The sequence below is a fragment of the Staurois parvus genome, unplaced genomic scaffold (assembly GCF_062004578.1).
Source record: "Staurois parvus isolate SC_StPar_1 unplaced genomic scaffold, SC_StPar_1.0 ptg000375l, whole genome shotgun sequence".
Taxonomy (NCBI): domain Eukaryota; kingdom Metazoa; phylum Chordata; class Amphibia; order Anura; family Ranidae; genus Staurois; species Staurois parvus.
The window spans coordinates 236,291-247,301 of record NW_028318171.1 but is presented as its reverse complement, the minus strand read 5'-3'; the positions used below and the strand labels follow the sequence as shown (position 1 = coordinate 247,301).

General features: G+C 40.8%; 1 protein-coding gene across 1 annotated transcript; it reads right to left on the bottom strand.

The window, feature by feature from the left end:
* Nucleotides 1-768: 768 nt before the first annotated feature.
* LOC149456115 (large ribosomal subunit protein P2-like) lies at nt 769-10,870 on the bottom strand. The gene is made up of 5 exons (XM_089685409.1): nt 10,717-10,870; nt 7,468-7,591; nt 4,964-5,012; nt 3,863-3,952; nt 769-881 (listed from the first exon to the last, which is right to left on the bottom strand). The coding sequence occupies exons 2-5, from the start codon at nt 7,588-7,590 to the stop codon at nt 808-810; spliced, it is 336 nt and encodes a 111-aa protein (XP_089541535.1). The 5' UTR covers nt 7,591; nt 10,717-10,870; the 3' UTR covers nt 769-807.
* Between the last annotated feature and the right edge of the window lie 141 nt (nt 10,871-11,011).

Here is an 11,011-nt window from a genome sequence, read left to right as displayed (position 1 = left end):
ATTTATGTCCTAAAAGGAATGTGGGTCTATTAAATGTGGAAAAATCTTCAAACGTTGATGTAAGTACCCTTGGAATACAATAAGTTGTGTTATTTACTTGAATCCTGGGAGGAAATATGAATAGTATATATTATAGTACTGTTGTACTATCTTTATAGTGTTGGCGATTGGCCCCAGAACCGTCTGCCTGTCCAAGTATTGGTTGTCTCTTTTGGTTCCCCTATGTTTGCCTGTAAGACCTTACTTTTGGATCCTTCAGCAATGTGCCCCACCCATGTGAGCCTCTTCTATTTTTCTTGTTCATCAAATACGTGTATATTATCATCATAAACTGGATTAATATATGCCATGTTTTCTACAATATTAGTGCTTTATCTCCTCAAATATATGGTCCAGAAGAAGCCTAATGTGAAATGCCTTGACAATTGAAGATGGATGAAATATGAACAAGTTTTACATACTCATGTAAATCATATGTTATGAGGAAGATATACCTTTGTGGGTATTCTCCATGGTCTTTTTTATTAGGGCATATGCCTATATGTGGAAAATTTTATATTTGTTTAAATAAATGTAATACAACTTGTTTATACTTTGTGAGGTCTCTTGTGGTGCCTATAAAGTTAGTCTTATACCTTCTATTTTTTTTTTTTTTAGAGGTTTTCTTTTTTCCTTTACATCATACTTTGTAATTCAGACCCAAATTTAATTCATTTATGTATCAATAAATGATTACATTACCAGTTTAACATATACAGGACCAATCAATCTGATGGAACGTTTCTTTATTAAGTTTCAAGAAAGCATTTAATCAAAGAGCCCAAATCCCATGTCTTCATCAGACTCTTCAGATTCTTCCTTTTCTTCTTCTTTCTTTTCAGCTAAAAATGGTAAAAAAAAAATAAAAAATGTAATTCTTTATGCCACAAATACACAGTATAAAAAGAAATGCTTTTATTGGTTTTCCCAGAAAATACACTTAAGAACATTTACACCCTTAGGCACTAACCCACCCAGAGGTATCTTAGTGAAAACATAGTAAGTTTGCAGTCAGGGTTTCGGCCTGCAAACATAGCGTACAGTAAAAAGAAACAAAACAGGAACATAAAACAGCTGCTGCTCGTGACCAACAATTTAGGACAAATAGACCTATCATCTCCCGTACACGAGGTACCCCCCCCCCCCCCCCCAACATCCATAACAGAGGCTCCAGGAGGGGCACAAATAGTGCATAGAGGTCAGGTGTCAGTAGCTGTTGAGGGTTCTGCTAACCATTTCCCCCTACTGTCATACTTTTAAGGGCACCCTCTATGCAGATAGGTATCTTTGTACAAAAGTAAAATGGCATTAACTTGCTGTTTCCAGAAAGTAGAAGAGCACCTGCTTTTTCCAACACAAAGTGATGGCTTTTCTGACGTAAAACAGTAAAGGAGCTACAAGTGTCCTGCCTGCCACCCTAGGAACCAGGTCTTCCAGCAAAGCCGATAAACAGACTCTGGGGGATGGGGGTTAAAAGAACATCCACCATGAGGTTAACGACCAGCATTATCTGCATCCAGGAAGTATCAATTGGCAGGCATGTGCAAAAAATATATATAAAGTCCCCAAGAGCACAGCCACAACGCCAGCACTCTGGAGGGTTTGTGAGGGAAGACATATTACAACATCCCCAAGCAGGCTGTTATATTCAAAGAATTCAGAACTTTGATAGTCTTTGATAGAACTTTGATAGCTGTATTTCCAAAGCACTTAGGAAAGCCACATGAAATAGCAGCAAAATATAGGTTTATTCATAGCAGATAAATAGGAGGCCTCTCACCATACATTAACCATAAGGTTTGCAGTTCACAAGCACTCAAGCTGAGGCCAAATACACAGCACATTAAGGGTCCATGCACATCGGACATTAAAAACAATCTTGCGTAAAACAGCCTTTTTGTGTTTTTCTTCTGCCTGTAGGAGCAGCTCTATGTTAGTCTGTGTCCATACACATTAGGGAGTTTACAATCACATTTTCAGAGAAGCATTTAGAGGCACAAAAAAAAAAAAACAAAAAAAAAAAACACACCTTCAGAATCAATTTGAGAGGAGCTTTCGGCCAGAAAGAAAGCTTACCGATCATAAACACGTCGATTAGCAGATTTTGGTGTTTTCAAATATATATTGAAAAAATGAGCACAGCTGAATGTTTTGGAAAAAAACGCTTATAAAAGCAAATGCTCATAACTACTGAAACTCTTGTGCCATACAAGCCACTATGAGCCTCTTTTCTGCCAGAGGCTCTGGCATTTTTTTCTGCCACTAGTGTGTCCAAAACACCCTGGTGTTGAAGTATCTGTAAAACCCATCAATTAACTTACCTTTTCTCCATTTTTGTCTGTTAAAATGTTATTGAAACATGCTGATCCTGCTAGAAATCTTGCGAGCCAATAAAATTGTTTATTGCTGCACTCCTCAGTTTGTGGACTACAGAACACTTCCCTCTTATGTTGTGGAGATGTTCAGTAGTCCTAGGGTGACAATGCTAGGATTCCATAATGTATATGTATCTATAGAGTTCCCTAATAGATACAGTAAAGTCAGCAAATGTCATTACCCTAGAACAAAAGAGTATTCCTGGCAGGATCACAGATTTGAACAGAAAAAACTAAATCACCAGACAGTAAAGCATTTTTTGTTCGTGGGTTCAGATGTGCTTTAACCTCCCTAGCGGTCTGATTATGTCCATATTTCTGTGCTCAAAGCTGTACATTTTTTTGCATGGAAATATGTATTTTTTTTATTGTAGGCTGTAATTTTTAGGAATAACTCACTGAAATCTGTCCGAACAAGAGTCTAGTAAACATCCCGGGTATGATAAAACTTCAAACACAAAATCATAAATTATAATTTAATAAATAATCATAAAAAATAACAATAATAAATTTAATTCAATAATATAATCAAACCAAAAACACTGAAATTTGAAATATAGCACCAAGTTCGCACTTCGGTGAGCAAAGTCGCAAAATCGTTTTCAGTATCTGATGACGAATTTCCCCACAAATCATTATCACTCAGTTCTGCAAGTGGTTCTGATTTACTATCGCTGTTCTCTAGCTGGTCTAAAACCACTTTTGACCTAAAGGGACGCTTTTTGGACGCTTCTCAGTTTCCAGGCAGAAAGAACAGTAAAATGCAGGCAGGGCACAGGACAAAGCACTCGGGACAAAATGTATGTGAAATGGTTTGATACAGTAATGTTATACTATGTTATTTTAGTGATTTTAGTGAATGTCACTTTTTGTCATTTTCAAATTTCCCGCTGTTCCGTCCCCCGTATGTCACGACGCTCGCAGGGGACACTGCAGGAGGGACATCGCGGGAGCGCAGGACAAGGTAAGTGATCGAGGGATCCCGGAGCAGCGCCGCATGGTAAGCCCGAGTGTAGCTCGGGGTTACTGCTTGTAATACTGAAACCTTACCCCGAGCTACACTCGGGAATACCGCCAGGGAGGTTAAGAAATATAAGCTGAATGTCTCTTTAAAAATTAGCACATAGCAAATTTCTCACTGCACTTTAGCAGGCTTCATGACTATGAAGGTCTGTTCATTCACACTATTTTCTCCAGTATGCCTACCACCACTGGGAAAGTGTTACTCAATCAGGTGCCAATCAGCCACACAAACATTCTAAAAGACACTACTGGTTAAAAAGCACCTACAGCCATTTCAGAATATCTGCCACAATCTATTGTCTAACTCTAGTGTTTTTTTTAGAGCAAATGCTTGACTAAACACAGTGTGAATCTATAACAGGTGGAGTAAGTGGTCACATTCCAAGTGCTTGCATATCCAGGGAAAAAATACATTCTGTGATTACCTGGTGCAGCAGCTCCACCAGCAGCTGGAGCTGATGCAGGAGCAGCAGACACGGCGCCCCCAGATGGTACTGAACACAGCTTTGAAAGGCCTAGAGAAGAAAATAAGAATGTCAAATGATTTTTACTGAAGTATAAAAACTTGTAGCTATCTGGACAGCCAACATAAATCCTAGATGTTTTACCAAGATACAAAGTTTGTCACACATGAACATCTAACAGAGCTCTGAGAAGCCTTCACAGGCAGTCTAATTTTCAGCACACTTAAACTCGAAGGATGTCCAACCTCGAACAAAGAGTACAAGTAGACCTGAGGTGCTAACCATATGTCCTCTCAGACAAAGAACCAGCTACCAGGCTTCAGCAGACATAGCAGGATAACCTGAAACTTTTATATGCCTTAAACCTTACCCAAGCAGGAGCCATTGGCTGCTGTTGCTGTCAGTCAAATCCTGTGAGAAGGGAGTAGGAGGTGTGGCCGAGCCACGTTGTGGTGTATACGGACATATACAGGCCTGCACAGAAGCGTGCCTGCATTGGTGTCCCCTCTGCACAATGCTTGCTGAGGGACACCTGCAAGAAGGGGGGAGCGGACAACACAGATGTTTCCCTTTCACTTTAACGCTGACTTTAAGAATTTGTACTTTCCAACAGAAAGCTTCAGATTATATTTCAGTAAAAAGTATTCCCTAAAACAAAGGGGATAATGTAATTCCTAGGAAGTTTAGAAGTCTAGCTTATACTGGTATGGTCAGGAAATCACCATTTGGGTAACCAATGCCCCCAAACAAAACTCAAGACTCTAAAATGTAATGCATAACAGCTCCATGCAAATAAATGAATGGACTCAGGCAGGAGAAAAGGGGAGGGAGACGTCAGAAATTGCTTTAAAACAAGACCTAAGAAAATGAAGGCATTGTGGTTTCAGCTATGAGTGGGGGTTCTAAACCTATACTTCCCACAATATAATCTTAATGCAGGACTTGTCAAAAAAGACTCGGTTAAAAAAAAAGGCTCTTACTTTTTACTGGCAATAGTTCTGTATTAGGGAAGTATATTGCTCAAACATAGTGCTATAACATTTATTCTACAAACATACTAACCGGCATTGATAAGGTCATCAACATTTTTTCCACCAAGCTCAGATATAACCTAAGAGAAAATGTAAGAGGAGGTTAAAGTTAAAGGTTATAGGTAAGGGATAGATCCAGTAACCACTGTGATAAAACACTGTTCAGAACAGCACAATAGCATCAAGTTAGAGGTTATCCCCCCCACTCCACATTCCCTCACAGCAATACTGTGAAATACCAAATACTTGTAGATATGGAGGAACACACAGCCCACTCCTTTTCCACACCTGATGCAGTGCCTAACGCCTGAGCTATGTGTAAGCTCCCACAAACACTAAAGCACTGAAATTACACAGGGCTTTCTACTGAGATTTTCACAAGGTGAGCAGGTCAATGGGGAGTATAACCATTATTAGCTCAGGATGGGGCTATCAAGAGAACCAGCAGTTACTTTGCACAGAATGAGAAAGTGACAGGTTGAGCTTAAAGTACACACAAGGGAAAATAAAATGACTGTCAAAAACAAAACGCTGGAAGGAAAAAAAAAAAAAATACACACACACTGCAACTGCTCCCCCTCAAGCTGGCTCCATGATATCACTGGCTCCTTTAGATGACATCATGAAGCAGGGTAAATCTTCTGGAGAGCAAGTAGTTAAAAACCCAGTCATGTGTAGATGAAAAACAGGAATTTGCTTTTCACACAATCGGGGAAAAGTGAGAAACTGCATCATTTTCCCATAAAGACATTTTCTCCTCTTCTAGTATATCAGCTCAAGACTCTTAAAGACTCATATATTGGCAATGTTCATAGGGCTGTACAAACTAAATTATGGAAAACATCTCAAAACACTGTTTGCATTGAAAGCATATCTAAACCTAAAAACAAAAATGTAATATTTTGCAGCTTACCAGTCTTTAGAAGTTGTGGCTTCATTAGTTTTCTGCTTTTAGTTTTTTTTTTCCATATTTGACCTGCTGATGCAGCCAGTAACACTTCCCGTCTTAGGGTGGCTCTTCTGTCTATGGAGGTGCAACGGAGATATCCTTGGACATCACCGTTGTCTTGCAGTTGGTGTTAAATGAACTAGTAGCTTTATATGGATTTTACATATGTGTGATTTTGCCATGATTATCGCTTGAAAATTGCAGCAAACCGCACGTGTAAAATTGCACCTGACTCAGGGCGAAAATTTGGTGCATGAGCTTCTCTACCACGATAAATGAACATAGGGCAGATTAAACCCCAACACCAGCTAACAGCTTATTAAAGCAGATCTAACACCCTGATACCAATACTTTAATAGTCAAACATCTATTGCGCAAGAGCAAGAGTTCAGTCATCAGGACACACAGGCGCTGGCTTGGAGGTGTACATTCCAAGTATGACCTCATGCAGGCAGGTAGGTTTCTTTTGTTGCAAAGAGCCCGCCTGCTTGGAACGTAAAGGAAAAGTTTGAACAAAAATAATAAATGCACATTTTTTTGCAGGTAAAAATATGTGCAATTACTGTTGTCAAAAAAAGCCTGTAAAACATTGCGCCAGCGATCAGAATTCGCTGATGCCATGCAGGTCTCCTGCAGACCTTTCAGAATATCTGCTTGCCATACTGGATGTATGAGCAAGCAGATAATACTGACAGGAAGCTTCAACAAACTACCTCGGCACTCCACAGTTCACTGAAAACTACAAGAACACAGCTGCTAAGACTGCCAGGACTTGTAGACACTCATTCACAGAACTCTGTGAATGCGTGACGTGGCCATGCTGTTTTCAAATCTGATAGTACAGGGAAACTTTTCCCCATATTATCTGCCAGAAGGCTGCGGCTATGCGAACATGTTACATATTCCTCCCTAAAAACGGGTGGAACGTGTTCCAAATATGAACATGGGCCTAGATGCCGAGCAGCCTCACATTTACGCTCTATTAAAAAAGGACATATGTGCTGAGAGCGCGTGCCCACAGCACACGTCTGGTACTCACTGAAAGGTCCCGATCTCCTCTTTCGATCGGGACCTTTCCCGATCATGTGACCGCCGTGACTGCGCGTCACATGACCCTTAGCCCCGCCCCGCCTCCTGGCTTCTGAAACCCTTAAAGGGCCAGGAGGCGCCAGCGTGAAGGGGTTAAGTGTCATTTTAAGCAGTTTTTTTTTTGGATAAAAAGTTAACTAAATAAAAGAATGCTGACCATTGTAAGTGTTAAATGGTTTCTGCCTCAACCCTCTGCCTCTTTTGCTGCACAGCTCGTCTGCTAAAGGAATTTGAAAAATAACAGCAGGACCAACAGGTAAAAAAAACCAAACAAACAAAAAAAAAAAACCTAAGTTACAGAGCGGCCTCAGAAAAACCAAAGACTGCTGTGTTAATGTTAGTGACATCATAGACATAATTTTTACTTTACCTTTAACCTACACATTGCATGCTGCACTATGCAGAGGCAACAGAAGTCCACATGTAGCGTCAGATTTAAAACATCCACATTGTTACAAAACACATATCAGAAGATAGATAGTAGAGAGCTTATTCACCTTGCCTAGGCGCTCTTCATCAGCATCGATTCCTACGCTGGAAAGGATTTTTTTGATGTCTTTTGCTGAGGGGTTGCTGTTACCACCAAGGGTGGCAAGCAGGTAAGCGGCCATGTAACGCATTCTGCAATGAAAAGAAAATGTCCATATAATGCATAGCACAGATGTTATTTATGACAAGTGTATACATTATCCCCAAAGTGATTATTCATGGATTAGGTACTTAAAACATTTTAATTGAATTGATAACTGAATTCTTAAAATATTTGTATAGAAGAATGGGGGAATCGGCATGATTCTACCCATGCTTACAAATCGCGTTAAAACATGCATTTGAGTGCCATTCTTAATGGCATTCTAAAAGCAATGCAGTTTTTCCAGGATTGTTGCTCAAAAACACAGCAAGCTGCATGTGTAAAAATGCGTACGATTCAAGGCCAACATTTGGCCCTTGAGCTTCTTTGCCATAATAAACGAGCATAGGATAGCCTATTCAAGTGAACAGACTGCCCTATGCACAACATGTGGAAGAATCGCAAGCCTCAATGTGTGTTCCTGATGTGCAAGTGGGACCACAGTGTTGCTTTAACCACTTCTGCCCTTAAGTCGTCCCCATGATGTCTTTGCTTGTAGTAGTTATACTGGGATGATGCCTGCAGCTACAGGCATCATCCTGGCATTAATATTTACAGCAGCTGATTCTCTTTTATGCAGAAGTGATTTGAGTGGCTATACAGCCACTCGATCACTTCTGCAGGCAGCACAAGTGCCCCCCACCTTCCGCCACCACCTATCCTGGGCTCACCTGTCTAATCGTGGAGCCAGGGACTGCTGTAACCGGCAGCAGCATTACACAGAGAGAGAGGAACTGATGTTGTTCTTCCTGCTCTGTAACCCTGGAAACTGGAAGCAACAAGATTTCATCACTTCTAGTTTCGGATTAGTTTACCTGGCTGTTAGCGGCCAGGAAAGCAGCCAATCAAACTGATGTGCCTGAACAGAGGACAGATTTGGGCTGAAAACAATAAAGTTGATCAAAATAAATAAATAAAATAAAGTAGCAGGAAAATAAAAAATAAAAGTTTCACATAAAATGTGAACGTATATGCAATTCCTGCATGCATATGCAAACTGTGATTGCACCATTGCAAACGTCAGAGCGGGAGCAATCATTTTAGCTCCAAACCTGTAAAAGCCTATGGAGATTTTTAGGTAGTGTAGTTTGGCGCCATTCCGCGAGCATACACAATTTTAAAGCGTGATATGTTAGGTATCTATGTACTTTGCGTAACGTCATCTTTATATTTTATATATTTTAACAAAAAATTAGGTATTATATTGTGATTGTGTGCAATAAAATTTATGAAAGTGTATTTTTTCCAAAAAAATTGCAACGCTCACCATTTTATTCTCTAGGGTCTCTGCCAAAAAAAAAAATTATGTTTGGGGGTTCTAAGTAATTATCCGCAAGAAAATTTTTATTCAATGCAGAAGTGATTCGAGTGGCTAAACAGCCACTCGACCACTTCTGCAGGCAGCGCAAGTTGGTCCCCCCCCTTCCGCCGCCTATTCAGGGTTCACCTGTCCAGTCGTGGAGCCCGCAACTGCTGTAACCAGCAGCGGCATTACAGAGAGAGAGGGAGGAACTAACATTGTTCCTCCCTCTCTAACCCCAGAAACTGGAAACGATGAGATTTTGTCACTTCTAGTTTTGTCTCTTTGTTTACCTGGCTGTCAGCAGCCAAGAAAGCATTTGATAAGACCGATCTGTGTCTGATCGGGGACACTGGAGCCCAGAGGAGAGATATGAGGTATAATAAACCCCCGATCTCTCCATAAAGAGGATCTGACACGGCCCATGCTTTCACAAGGGATGTTATATATCCCTTGTGAAAACACAGGTTTGAAATAAAAAAAATGAATGTGACAGAAAAAAAAAAAAAGTTTCAAATAAAATAGATATAACTTTTTTTTTAAAGCGCCCCACCCCCCCGTGCTTATGCAATGTGAACGCATACATAAATATGAAGCGACACAGTGGCTTAGTGGTTAGCACGTCTGCCTTGCAGTAAATGGGTCATGGGTTTGATTCCCGACTATAGCGCCTCCTGCATGGAGTTTGCATGTTCGCCCTGTGCTTGCGTGGGTTTCCTCAGGGTGCTCTGGTTTCCTCCCACACTCCAAAGACATGCTGGTAGGTTAATTGGATCCTGTCTAAATTGGCCCTAGTATGTGTATGTATGAATGTAAGTTAGATTGTACGCCCCTCGAGGGTTAGGGACTGATGTGAATGTACAATATAAACTGACAGCGCTATATAAGTACCTGAAATAAATAAATTCCTAGACACATATGTAAACGGTGATCACACCACACTTGTGAGTTATGGTCGTGAACGTCAGAACAAGAGCAATTATTTTAGCTCCAGACCTCCTGTGTAACTCAAACTGATAACCTGTAAGGCACGGGTATCAAACTGGCAGCCCTCCAGCTGTAGCCAAACTCCAAGTCCCATAAGGCATTGCAAGACTGACAGCTACAAGCATGACTCCCAAAGGCATGATGGGACTTGTAGTTTCACAACAGCTAGAGGACCCCAGTTTGACACCCCTGAGGTAAGGGCTTTTAAAGCGTCACCTATGGAGGCTTTTAGGTACTGCAGTTTGGTGCCATTTCATGAGTGTACACAATTTTAAAGCGTGACATGTTGGGTATCTATTTACTTGGCGCAACGTCATCTTTTATTTTTTAACAAAAAAAAAGGTATTATATTGTGTTTGTGTGGAATAAAATGTATGAAATGTTATTTTTTCCCCAAAAAATTGGGAGACACAAAAATTGCAACACCCACCATTCTATTATCTACAGCCTCTGCAAAATATATATATAATGTTTGGGGGTTCTAAGTAATTAGCCACAAACAAAATGTAGATTTTCCATGTGGAAGTGGCCTGGGCAGGAAGTGGTTAACATCTTCTGGCACAGATGGTACAAGAAGGCATGTAATGGCATGGTTAGTCTGACACATAGAAATTGTACGAATAGCCACACATTTAATGTCTATACAGACAGTATTTATGTGCCACCCACTGCCATCTGCTGTACCCCTTCCCCCATAGTCTACCCAGTGAGTGGCCAGCATGGCTCAGAGCACTCTCAGCTCCTCCATCACTGTACGAAGGGCAGACTTCCTCCCTCACACCATATACGTCCAGGACAGCCGGTCTGAACCTCCCCTACCGAACTCACTTTAAGTCTATAGAGACACGAAACGATGTGCACGCTCCTGTTCTCCGGCTCCGAGAGGGAAAGAGAGACCCACGGGGTTTCCAGAGGAAAGTACCAAGAGTCTGAGAGATCAAAGGTCAATATCGAATCCTTACCTAAACTCACTCCAACCCTACATACACCGTTCTGTAATACCGCTTACTACAAAACATGAATATTTCTGTATGATTTGGGCAGCGTATCAATAATTAAATTCTTCAAGTTTCATAGAGAGTTAATGCGCATGCTCAACAGGGGTCATGCCGGCTCCGTTGTC